Source organism: Lepisma saccharinum, chromosome 2 (assembly GCF_977018435.1).
Source record: "Lepisma saccharinum chromosome 2, izLepSacc3.1, whole genome shotgun sequence".
NCBI classification, from domain to species: domain Eukaryota; kingdom Metazoa; phylum Arthropoda; class Insecta; order Zygentoma; family Lepismatidae; genus Lepisma; species Lepisma saccharinum.
The window spans coordinates 69,812,314-69,826,192 of record NC_139230.1 but is presented as its reverse complement, the minus strand read 5'-3'; the positions used below and the strand labels follow the sequence as shown (position 1 = coordinate 69,826,192).

The 13,879-nt window shown below is 37.5% G+C and overlaps 1 protein-coding gene across 1 annotated transcript in view; it reads left to right on the top strand.

Moving 5' to 3' along the window:
- The window catches only part of olf413 (DBH like monooxygenase olf413), a 540,455-nt gene that overhangs the window by 482,288 nt on the left and 44,288 nt on the right, over positions 1 to 13,879 (top strand). The window contains exon 9 of the mRNA XM_083117445.1: positions 9,092 to 9,260. Within this exon, the coding sequence (XP_082973571.1) occupies positions 9,092 to 9,260 (169 nt within the window). The remainder of the gene's footprint in view (positions 1 to 9,091; positions 9,261 to 13,879) is intronic.

Below are 13,879 nucleotides of genomic sequence, written 5' to 3'. Positions count from 1 at the left end.
CGTAATATTTTTGAGCATTCGGTGTCTATTGTTCACTCACGCTTGGAAACAGAATAGTCAGTATGAACAATACACTTCGCTATGCTATGCATTTAGAAACCTTTACAACATCTCATATGACTTTGCTGGACGTAGTATAATTCTTTAAGCATCGTTAAGTTTTTCCTTATTGATTGATTTGCTTTATTTTAATTCGTTTTTTGTGCCACTTTTGGCTAATTTGCGAAGATGGGGATGAGTGATGACATGATGAAATTGATGATTGGACACTCACAAATACTCGAATCCCAGGCCGGAATTCGAACCCGGGACACTTGGCGTCGTAGCGCGATGTGCTAACCACTCCGCCACGGGGGCCGGCAGTTTTTCCATATTGTTGACTTTGACCAACTGTAGTACTATCCTGTGGTGCTAATATTGAAGACTATTTTTTTTTTAATCGTTTCTGATTATTCTTCTGAAACATGAATGTATATTTGGTATTGAGTACACCACACTTGAACTGGAGGAGCTTTCAGATCAAAGTGACATGCAACAAGTGACAGAACAACAGACTGCACACACCGGAAAAGGCATCCTTCCAATAAACATTCACTGTGCATGGTCTACCAACAGTCCAAGACAACACATGCTATGTGTTACGTCGCTCCACTGCCAAAGGTTGAATTAATTTTTGAAAATCCTTTCCGAAGTGACAAATGTCGACCTCCGTTTCGGAGTGGTTAGCACAGCACGCTACGACGCCAAAGATCCCGGGTTCGAATCCCGACCTCGACATGGGTGTCCTTTGTTAATTTTCCTTAATCAATTTTATCATCACTCATCCTCAACGTCGCGATTAGCCAAAATTTGCAAAAAGCGACGCTAACTAACAAATCAGATTCCCACGTGGCAAGTTTCACTCGTCACTCGTCTCTTTTGTCTGAAATCTACCTGAGTGGAAGATAGTTCTGTAGAAACACTGCAGAATTAGGGATAATGTCTACACTGTTCGTGATCACCCCCCAACGCCTGCTTTCTTAATTTGACAGCAGAGTGCCAATTCCATCATATCCAGCCCTCCGTAGCGGGAATTGCGAATGTACAACTCAAGTTTGATGTGCATATTGTAAGAGTGCCGGGAGTGTCTCGTGAAGGTTTGTAAATACCGTTCACAAAACTCACAATTGTTGAAATGAAATCAAACTGTCTCCCTAACTTCGTCCTTTTGTTGATAATCAAACCTCTCTCTCTCGTTCGGTTGCACTAATTAGCCACAGTTGCATTGATCTCCGGGTACGACCATCTAACCGACCACAATGCATTGCTTTGGAACCAATGCCCGACAGAACAAAGAGCATTATTTCGACCGGAAAAGACAGTCAATGGCTGATTTATATTTCCATTTGATTTTCCGACTGTCCATTATGCGCTTGCGTAATGATGGGGTTTCAACTGACCTTTCAAATGAAGATCTATAGTTGGGACGGTAATTGCGGCGATCATGGTTAGATCGTGCCAAGAGAGTTATGGTCCTCAATCGGATATGTTCCTGAAGGACAGAAAATTACTACATATGGCCACCGTTTGTATATACATATGTTCCACCTTACTTTCCACTCGTGAAATATTTCTATTAATAGGGAAGTAGGGAGAAAATTCGTAGGTTTTCTTTTGTATGTAATACTGATTATATATATACCTACGTATATATTCATGTATTAACGGTCATAATAGAAAGTAAAAACAATTTAAATCCCTCTGTAAGCATAGAAATTAATTGATGATAAGTTGCATATTAACATGGAATTTGAACAACTTGTATCACCGTTTAAAACCAACCAAAGATGTTTGGAGTACAAAATAGTTTCATTAAATACAAACTATCAAGAAAGATCTGCACTTGAATACTGAAGAATATAATATGCCACACACACAGGTAGCAAATTGGAGTAGCAATTCAAATAGAATAGGATATTACTAGAGGATTGAGAACAACCATTTTATGTATAGAAAACATAACCACAGAAATTGTTATTAAATTCTCTCTCTCTCTCTCTCTCTCTCTCTGTGTGTGTGTGTGTGTGTGTGTGTCTCGGGTGGCATTGACTGGGAGGAAATCGGGTGAATAATTGCATTACCAGAAAGCTAATCACAGGTGTTTAGTATATTTTATTCCCCTTGTTGATAAAATGTTTCAACAAACTGTTTCGACAGGGATTTCCTCCTTACCTCTCCAAAAGTAGTTTGATTCATTGAAATTATACTTAACGCAATCAAGAGAAGAAAGGGTATGCAGCCATTGTTTCCATTGCATTTGTAAGTCTAAAATGCCTTTACACCAGAGAGCACGTTAGGTTCGAGAAAGCCTGGTTTCCTCCTGAGTGTGCATGTTGGTTACTACTTTGACTCCTCTGACTGTGCTGTTAATATGTTCCTGAATAGCATTTCGCAGTTCGAGGGTTCCCCTCTCTGCCCAGCCACTCGCGGCCCATGGGTTTTCACATTTGCAATTTTGATAGATGATCAACCTTAATATAGTTTAACTTGTGGACTAACTCCTCACGGACTAACATCTGACAGAGCCAGGAACTTCCGCATGTTTGTGTACACGGTAATGGGTAGAAAAAGAACACTTAATTACGTGTACTTTACATATCATCCTTTTGCTGAAGACAACTGCTCTTTGTACCTTTAATCAGTATTCATATCATCCACCCCTCGTTCTCTTTAAATTAGCATCTAGATGTTTTCTATGCTTGGTGAAACAGTAAACGTGCATCCACATGAAGGCTAACATGTGTATGGGTGACAATGTCGCCTACAATTTCCAACTGTGGTCCGGTAAATTTGCCGACAGCATTTGTATCATCGAAGCGAGAAGATGCGTGTTTTATGCGCCCCCTGATTTTTTTTCTTCATATTTCGTATTATCGTGGTTAAAGGATAAGATCTTGTAATGAGACTAAGTGAACTCTTATATCATGGAAGAGTGACTTCGAAGCTTGGCGTGAAAAGAATCAACGCCAAACAACTTTTATATGTAAAAAGAGTAGAAAGCATGTGCAAACGAGAAAGAAGTGGAGGAAAAATGCCAGAGACTTATCAGTTTTCAATGCTTTTCTAATTGAGTCACTAACTTTCTATGTGCCTGTATCCAAAATAGAACATACACGTACAAAGGCGATATAAGATAATCTCACGCTTTAGAACAACTATAAACTAACATCATAAAGTAGATATTGTTTGAAGTATAAAATCACGGGCTATGAGATGGTTCGAATAGTTATTTAAAATGTGTTGAGTAAAATCCAGTAAGTGACCACTGACGTTCAAATAATGAAAGTAGAGAATTGGGAATGGATATCTACGAACCGATGGAGAGGACTGGAAGAGGTGACCAAAGTCCACCAGAATCTGCAGAGACAGTAATGGAATTCAAATTTTCGGAAGAAAGACTGTTAGTATGTTTCCATTAATTTAAAGAAAACAACATGGAGGCTTCACGTGCAAGAGACATTTTTATTGTTTTGATTGATTGATTGAGTTGGTGTTTTAAGTCCACTTTATGCACAGTAATGCTCATTGGGACTGGACCTACAGTTTAAAGTGAGATCCAAACCACTAAGTGCCTCCACTGGGTATCAAACCCGTAACCCCTTTATTACACGGCGATGACGCTACCACTGCGCCACCGGGAAGGCCTTTGTTGTTTTGAGCTTATACTACTACGCATTCTCTCAATTCCAGTATTGCATGGTTATTTTTCTTTCATGGGATAACAATAGTTTAGTTATTAATCGACGTAAATGGCTTATGTGGTGATGAAGGACAAAATAGGACTGAATGAACTAAATGGAGAGCATCTTGTTCTTCGTCGTATTTTTCCTGCAGCAATCGAAATGTGTATGCCTGCATTGTATTATTGATGGTAAATGCGGATAACGTGTTAGGGTAATTTTAAATCATTAACTAGAATGGGTCCTTATTAGAGTAAAGAGCAGGTTCGTATTATTCAACTTCTATTTTGCTTTGGGTGCTACGTTGGTGGTAGTTAGTGAATTGTTAGCGTGTTCTAGTGAACTTTTCAATGTAAAAGTAGGAATTTTGCGGTGAAATTGAAGCCAAAGCATACGGCTCACAAAATAAGCGAGGGTGTTTTCACTTTTTTCGAAACGATTGTGTCGCAGCTGCATGTGCAATAACACCTACGTCACCCTCCTTTACGTATATTTTAATATAGAAACTAAAACTAGTATAATAATATGTACCTCTTTCAATTTTATGAGATAGATTTATTTCTTTCGGCGATTTTTTTTTTTACTTCTTTTTCTCTTTAAACTTCCAGAATATCCACGCGTTACAGTAAATCTTCCAAGCCAAACCTCTTGAGAGTTTCCTTCTTTCAAACACGCTGACCTGCTATAGAGTTACGTGTAGTTTTGGAAGAATTTCTGGATTTAAACAGTGACTTCGTCTGACTTTACTTTTATGTGACTTGGTAGTTTTTGGGTACACACCCAGGTAGACTAAGTCTTGTGTAAACACTGTGCTGTGTGGTGAATTCGAGCGGAGGCAAATTAAACGTTAATTTAACTGCAGAAGTCCAAGTCCCATGTGGATGTGCATGTAATAGACGGGTTACTGCGTTTTTCCACCACGGCTAAAACAACGTGGGCCGAGACCAGGTTTGTAAATATTCTGCTTCCACTAGAAGCGGAAAAATGTTATAAACAAGAACAGTGTGAAATTCAACATGAAACTGGAGAAAGAAGACACGTTTGGAATGAATTAGGTGCATGTGTGGAAATAGGTTGATGGTTCTGTCAATTAAAAATACGCACGAAGTTTAGTTTCTGGAAAGAGATAATGCTTATTTGTATTAAGCGCACATACACAATGCAAATTTATGTATGTTTAGATTTATGCTCTAAATACGTGGTTATATATATATATTTATTTTAAATTTACTTAACCCTCAATCTGACGTAGACCATGCATTTTTCAGAATTGACAAAACATTTGCAATGTTTAATTAAATAATGCCAATCAGCTTCTCGTTGGGTGATGCGTGGAGAGTCCGTCGAGTCCCATCGCCTCTGTTTTCTGGCTTTAGGGATCGGAGTCCTCCCCTATGATACTGGGTCAACACCGAATGTTTTGGAGCTCCCACTAACCGTCACACACAGAGAGATATATTGTTGAAATGTAAGTGCACGTTGTTCGTGCGGGCAACAATTTTAAAATGTTTTCAAACCTTTCGTGATTTAGGGTAGAAATTATCCACACACCTCCCTAACACCCTCTAAAATATTTCGCAAAAGTTTAATTTGAGACCATTGACGTACCCTTACACAAGATGAAGTAATGGGACGTTAATTTTAATGAAGATGAAAGGTATATTTTATGTTCTTAAATATGGAGTTACTATAGGAAGTTAATCCCATTCATCCACTTACTAGAGCATTGTAATGACTTTTGGAGTTATTCTCTGCTTACTTCAAGCAGTTTCTGTCACATGGTAACTTTAAACACTTTCTCTAGAAAAATGTTCAAAAATCATTAATGTAGGAATCTCTGTGTACTGGAGTCTGTGCAATCGAAAATCCATAGTACTGATTGCCTTGCTAAATCCTGAATTCTTATAATATATATATATAATTCTTGTTAACAAGGCACTGTGATGTTCTGGTTTTCAATTCGGATAAATTACAAGCTTCATATAGAGGAATGGAAGATACCTACAGCAGAGGACTTATTCAGCAAGATTTCAGATCATTCGTCAATGCGAATGATTGAACGCCCAATAAATTAAATGACTTCTACCGAAAACAGAAATAACTTCTGAGTATTCTGCTACTCTCTTTGTTGGAAATGTTTAATTATTTCCTAAATCGAACTTCCTAACAAATGAAATATTGAAAAAAACAAAAGAACATGATAGCCAAATGGCGTGCAATGAGTCAATACCCGACAGATGCACGATTAATTGTTTAATGTTTTTTTCGACGTTATAAACCTTCTCTCCTCCTGCCCCCCTCGTCTATCTCTCTCTTCAAGATATTGTGTGCTTTGTAATTTGTAGTTTATTTGTATCGGTGAAGATTGGAGCTACTCTAAACGATAGATAGATTGATTGATTTGGTTTATTTTACTTCGCTTTTCTGCCACTTTTTGGCTAATCGCAAAGACGAGGATGAGTGATGATATGATGAAATTGTTGCAGGGACATTCACAAAGAACGCTCATGCCCAGGCCGGGATTCCAAACCCGGGACCCCTGGCGTCGTAGCTCGCTATGCTAACCACTCTGCCACGGAGGTCGGCTAAAGAATAGACGAAAGAAATTTAAGAGCTTTTCCAGTATAATAAAACGAACCAGTAGCCGACCTCCGTGGTGGAGTGGTTCGACTCCAGAGGTCATGGGTTCGAATCCCGGCATGGTCGTGGATGTTCTTCGTGAGTGTCCCGTGATCAATTTCATGTAATTGTCGCGATTAACTAAAAGTGGCGGAAAATCGGCGCTAAATAACAAAAATCACAAACGAATCAGTAGTGTGAATAGGACAATGCACTATGGAAGCATTGGATCCGTATATTGCTCCAACAACGTAAGGACAATAAGGAAATTACTTGAATTTGAAACTGCAGCACGCACTGTTCTATAAAGTGTTGAAGGGAGCTGACCTGCTGATCACGTTACTCCCAACAAACGGCAAGAAGCTGGTAGGGTAGTGACAGAGACTTCTATGAAGCAGACTATTTTCGGCAATAGATCTTGGGGACGATGGCTGTTTAATCCACTGGCTTATGCGAAAGGCAGACATCGTGTGAGTTGAGTCGCTGATAAACGAGTTCTCGCGTTCCGTTCGATTTCATTGTTTTTCCCATTCGTTCATTCATCATCATTCGACTCAATTGGATTTAACATCGGGCTCCCTGCAGTGCACAGATTCGGTAAACCATCACCCCTACTGTCTTTTAATTGATTTATCTCGATCTCTGGGGAAAGGGGGACAGAAAGAAAGATAAACGACTTTCATCGCTCTTATTGGTCTGTCTGCCGGTTTTGAGGAATTTCATTGCTCAGTAAACTTTACCATTGGATTGTCGATTTGCACTGTCGCCACAATATTGGCCCTTATGTATCAGAGAAAACGTGTAAATAGTATTGCGTGTTATGGGGACAATTGCAGTGATTCCAACTATTAGCATAGTCTTTCTTTCCTCAATACCTATATACTAAAACGACAGTCGTTGATGTCGCGTTTGTTCGTGTGCACTCTTTCAAAGAACGGGATTTGGCACGGAGTGCCGCCCCTGGAGATACAGGTAGCGACTCATGTAATATGCCACGTCACAGGTGCTTGTCGGTCTTTGAATTATCGGTGCGTTAGCATCATTCAGTTCACTGAAGCCTGTTTCCTGAGCCCGAGTATCAAGCTTTATTTGTTGTGGTCTACTGGTTTTTAAACTGGCTTTGCACATTCCATTGTACACGAGTCTCTCTGTCCCCTGGTTGTTTCCTCTGGAATTGTTCATAAAAAGTTCAAAGTTTAATATTTCCCCCCAAATGCTTAGTTCTAAATGCTGTACTTTTTCTTCTACCTAGGTATATTTTCTGAAGAGATGGGATTTTTTCCTGCATGATTGATAATCCTGAATTATTAATTGTTGACCGTCAATGTGCTTTGAATACTTATATTGACTATTAGACATTACGTTCTTATTTATAATTTTTACCGAGCGCGTTAAGTGGTTGACTTTTGATCTCATCACCTAAGTTCACGGGTCCGAGTCCCGGACTGAGGATGAGCGTTCCTTGTGATTGTTCCTTCATCAATTTCATCTAATCGTCACTCATCCTTATTTTCGCGATTATCCAAAAGTGGAAGCAAAGGGAAGTAAATAAAGTAAAATACAAATGTATTCACAATTTCATTATATATATATATATATATATATATATATATATCCGCAAGATAGCTTGTATATTGAAGATGAATTTAATGAAGGTTGTAGCTTATTATTAGCACCTATTACTTAGTTTCAATTCAAATAATAGATCCAATGTTATCTCTTATGATATTGATCATGTAAGAGTCTTAATTTACAGTTACAATACATTTGTTGGAAATTCTGAAACATCATTCAATTTAGAAGATCGAAGTAAATTGTAACGGAAATGACTCATTGTTCGATAGTTTTACTGGTGGAGTATTCCAATTTGAGTAGCCCTGGTTGGTATGGAACACAGAACAATTACTTGAGCTTGTTCAATTGCAAGATTCATCAGTCAGAGAAGTCACTTCTTGATTAGGAACAGTCCATCATCCAAATGGGATCTTCGGAGAGTTTGAAACTGAAAACTTCAACATTGTGCCGAGGTTCGGTGTATTGTTCGAATTGATTGTTGGAAATTTGTCATCGTTTCAACGTTCGATAAAGGGCGTAGCGCAAGTTGACAGACTTTCTGTATTATTTGTGCAGTTTCCTGATTTATTTCTTACGCCAAATAGGATTTGTCCCAGTTTTATTTTGCTAACTTGTTGAATGATTGCAATCAATTAATGTGATAGAAAATGTGGAATAAATAAGAACTGGAAACGGAGTATGCCACTAAAAGAAAATTCTAGAACTAATGTCATGTTTTCTTCCTGCCAAACAAATATTTCGTATGGGGAAGGGTCAATATTTGTAATTATTATTAGGCTACATAAAAGTGTCAGTGAGTCAAGTTAAGTGATTTCTCCGATAGCATGTCACTGTATGTAAAACACACTATGCGTGTTTAATAGACCAGCAACAGCTGAACCTTGCCCAGCAAAAAAGTAAACTCATTTCAATTCAATAAATTTTGTTCATGTTGCAATATCTCTTGATTTTTGAAGTGCGCTTTCAGTATATTGATGCCGTATGTGTATTATATAAAAGTATTACCCTTAAGTATAATTTTATCTAATAGTTGTTGAATTGAAGATTTTGTAAATGTTGTAATATGAACGTTTCGATAATATGTAAACATGTATTTTTTATACAGTAGTTTCTATTCATCTTTTACTTGACTTCATATCTTGACATTAGTACTATAACTCTTACTGTTTTACTTTCAGAGGTTCAAATCCAGTTCGAATCAAGTCTCCACAAGATATAAGGAACATGACACTGGAAACTAGATTACTAACTTATGACTGGGAAAATAACTTCCACAGCTTTCAAGATACAACTCACAAGGGTTCTTTCAAGCCACTATGCTGGATAAAGTCAGCTTCCTTACTTCCGGTAAGTAAATAATATTTTTTTTTAAATGAAGTGGTAATATAAAGGGTGGCGCAAAAGTTATCATCCTATTTGAACTGAACTTTATTTTGACATCTTGTTGTTTATATCAGTAGTGTTTTGTCAGTTAAATAGAAGATACTCACGAAATTTATTGTGTGCGAAAACGAATAAGTATACCCCACAATAACGTGGAAAAATTGTGACAATTTTGCGTGACACTTTTCCAGGCAGAGTAATATCACGTTTTGGTGATTTGCCATGGCAGCCCAGGTCCCCCGATTTGGGGATATTTGAAGTCATTAGTTTACGTGAATAAGCCAGAGACGTTGCAGCAACTAAAGGACAATATTCAGCATGAAATTGAAAACATTTCCCCGCAGATTTCCAACACCATGGAAAACGCAATAAATAGAGCCCAAATTTGCTTCAATTCGAATGGTGGTCATTTATTGGATGTTATCTTTAAAAATTGAGGACATAAAACTTACAAGTATCAATAAAAGTTTAACACAAAAAAACTACTTTGTTTAATTTAAAACCCAAGCTATAGGCTAAGAAAATCAGGTGATGACTTTTGCGCCACCTTGTATGTGCATACATCAGAAATTTACGCATTACTGGACAAATGGAAATGTGCAATCAAGTTTCATGTTAGAGCAATACCTTTTAATTTGCAGGATCTTCGTACATGCATTTAGCAATTTTCGTTTATGCGGTTTTAACATTGTAAATGCGTCCAACTTTGCATAATGTGAACCTCCAACCTCGTTACTCAAACACAGACATTGCCAACAAGACAGTTTTACCAAAGTATTGCATACATATTAGCATTATCAATTCAGTTAAGTAAGTGAAGCTGGGTTTGTATGGAAAAACCGATTACCCAGGTAATAAGTTGAAATGAGTAGGGGAGAATTTGGTTCAGTGTACTTTAATATGCAAGTTCTGTTATGATTTCTTCCTGCATAGATAGTAATGATTCTCTGTTGAAGAAGCACATTTTACCTTCATTTGAGGAATTTTAAAGTTCGCAAAATTGAAACTGGATGTAAAATAGATAGGGCAACGACTACCCGCATTGCGTTGATCCGTATTTCCTCTGAGTTGCCCGCTTCCCTTCAGTTGCTGCGTGAAGTGTTTTCCACTTGAGCGCACCATCCAGTTCTGAACCAATAATTTATTATTAGATACTTGCTATTAACGGTCTTGAGCGAAATATTAGCGTTGTACGATATTATCCATCAAGTTGAGTCCCTTTGTTCCTTTGTGTAATGTCCAAAGTTTTTTTTTTTTGTTGCCGTTTTTTGTTTAGTCTTGTTCCTGGAAAACATAAAGCCTTGCCATTTTTAATTTCCCATATGACTGAAAGATCGATGAGAGAAAAAATATCACTCTTGTTTGCTTTGAGAATTTTCGTTGTAATCAACACACATGAGTAGCCATAAAAGCTGCAAAATTCTTGCTTTTATGTAGTAATCGCATTGCTATGCTAAATGAAAAGTGTCCTCATAATTCCTCATCCTGAAATATAAAAATAGGATGAAATCTGTTTTTGAGTAAGGTGACACTGTTAGTAAAACTAAAGGTGAATAATAAACGTGTCAGGAAACCAGGTTATCGCCTTGTATTGCACCATGCCGTGAAGGCGTATAGGCCACATATCCTTTAATTCGGCCATTGGGCGAGGGGGGTTGTTGTGATCAGCACCATTCTCCGACTTCCATTCGGGTGGCGGGGTCCTTCTTTTTTCTTTTCTTTTTAATCTCACGTTCATTATTTAATCTTCCACTACAGCCAACTCTGTTAACATTTCACTAGAAATTGACTTCTTTTGCTTATTCGTTATTAAAAATAATGTGTTAATTCGTGTTATTGCAGCAGTCTGTTTAGCTTCAATGATCGACTCATGATCTCACCGATAAGGATTGTGGGTTCGAGTTCTATCTGGGACATGTGCTTGTTCCCTCCTCTGTTCAGTCATCCCCATAGTAGCTTTTAACATATCGAGGTAGAAACACACAATATAGATTATTGATGTCTTGAAAATGTAGCTTTGACTCTTGAGGTCATTTGTATGAAATAGCTTACATGTATCTACCTCATGAATATTTTGGAGACTTATTGGAAAGTGTGTTGTTGATTTCAGCACAATATGTAGCTCAAGCCTGATCAGTATATCTAAGCAGTTATTAGGCGTGTATATAGTTTTGGCATGCAATCTTATAGTGTGCATGTTTTAGAATGCTACATCTTATCTTGGTTAAGCATTTTGAGTGATGGCGGAAATGAAAGTGCAAATCAATGGCCCTTGACATCGCCCTGAAAAATTTTCACACATCCGTAAAAACATCAAAATAGCTCATAACACTTCATCGTGCACGGTGATTGCAAACGCATTCTCCTTCCGAAAGACAAAATCTCTCTGGAAGTTGATCAGCACTCAAACCAAGAGAGACGAGATAGACGCTGCGTCGTAAATTTTTAATATGTTTTCCTTCCAGGGTTTTCAATTCTCGAGGACAAACACGGTTTCGCGCGAGATTTTCTTAAGCTCCTTCCGGTGCATAAATTAACAACTCTGCATGAAAGTTTGCATGTGGAAGTTTTTGCTTCGTTTTGCCTTCGTGCTCTTGTCTAACACCCAAACACTTTTATTAATCCTTGTCTTCCTCTTGCGGCCTCTGTGGTCTCTCTGACTCATGGTTTCGCCATCATAGGTTCTGCATTAGAACCATGGCCTGGCCGTGGGTCTTCCTTTGTCATTGTCACTACATCCTATCGTCCTCTATTGTAATCGTTATATATATTAAAATGTTCGTCCTCATCCTGGGAACAACCAATTCCATATTCACTCATTGGAAAGTCCAGTTTATGCACAGTTAGGCTAATCGAGACTGGATCTACAGTTTGAAGTGGAATCCGAACCACTGTGTGCCTCTACACGGGATCACTTTCATATACACTTATATCCATACCCACAGATCTTTAGGCTTCCGTTTTCTTTAATATATATATTGGTTTGATTTGGTTTGAGATGGTGTTTTAAGTCCACTTTATGCACAGTAAGGCTAATCGGGAATGGAACTTACGGTTTAAAGTGGGATCCGAACCACTGTGCCATGTGCCTCCACCGGGTATCCAACCCGAGACCCCTTGATTACAAGGTGACGACGCTACCACTGCGCCATCGCCTAATATATATATATATATATATATATATATATATATATATATATATATATATATATATATACATATATATATATATATAACACCCAGCTTTTCTTGAATTTGCCTTGTTACTTTGTAACATTCTATTAATGTACTTTACTTTTTTGTAGTTCATCTCATTTTCCTTTGAAATAGTTTTCTCTGTGTTTTCTTACTGCATAGGGCATAAATCCATTATTTGTATTAATACTGTTTAAATGGAATACTGTATGGCTTAAGTGTAAACCTATTAAGACAACAAAGAATATAATGATGATAACCTGCAGAAAAGCAATACAAAACAAGGAAACTACAAACAAGATTTGTGTTTTTTATCGTGTATTTCTGCTCTGCCAGTGCAGAAAGAAATGCAAGGAAGGAAACATTGCGTTAATAAACCCCAGTGGATAGGAAATCATATAGAGTGAGATTATATTCGTCCGTCTTGCTCACGCTCTAAATTGTTGGTAGGCTTGCTGACTAGACGCGCGCAGTCAGTTGCAGATGTTCTGAAAATAATCTGACACTACCTACCATTAGATCAGTAGTTTGCAACTGGAATATCACGTGAAAATCTCAAGCATTCTTCCCATGCGACAGAAATTATCGGTAAAACAATATACTATTGATTGAACATTTCTACAAAGAACAAATTAAATTTTAATGTATTATTTAATGAGTGTACCGCAATACCTAACTTACGAATACGTTTTGTTTTCTTTCGTATTTCATTTCTGTCTCATATATGTAGTTCGAGATGTTCATGTCCCACACAGAGTGTTGAATTCTGAAATTTATAGACTCCCCCCTCTCAAAAACTTGCATAATACCTATTTCTTTTAATATCCGTCCTCCATTCTCGACCCTCTCGCCCACACAAATATGTGTGTAATAGGCGACCTTGAAGTAACAGTTAAACATGCTGCAAAATCAGTGATACTTGTTTCGGATTCTGAGTAAATCAGATTTTTCTCATGTGCATCACTTGTCCATCATCATCATCATGTGATATACCTTGACGTTAAAAAAATACAAGCATTTGTATATTGCCAAACTCATTACTCTTCCGAACAGATTACAGCAGCGCGCAATCCCATTGTTATTTTCCGTTGTTCAAACTAACAATGTTGACTTTGAATCTCCTATTTATTTCGAATTTATGTGGAGAACATTGGAAGAAGATTGTCATTGAATCTAATGACATCCTTGTTCAGTTGAGCTTGCTAGCAAATAGTCTTCGTTTGATATATTCAAAGTCGTCATACTAATTGTTCTACTTATCATTAGCAGAAATTTTCAAAAATAACTTCCTGTTATGGGCAATAATAAGGAGTTTTGTCATACTGCGTGTTTGTATGGTTCATATATTATAACTGATTTTCAAGAAAATAAATGTTTTTTTCGAGATT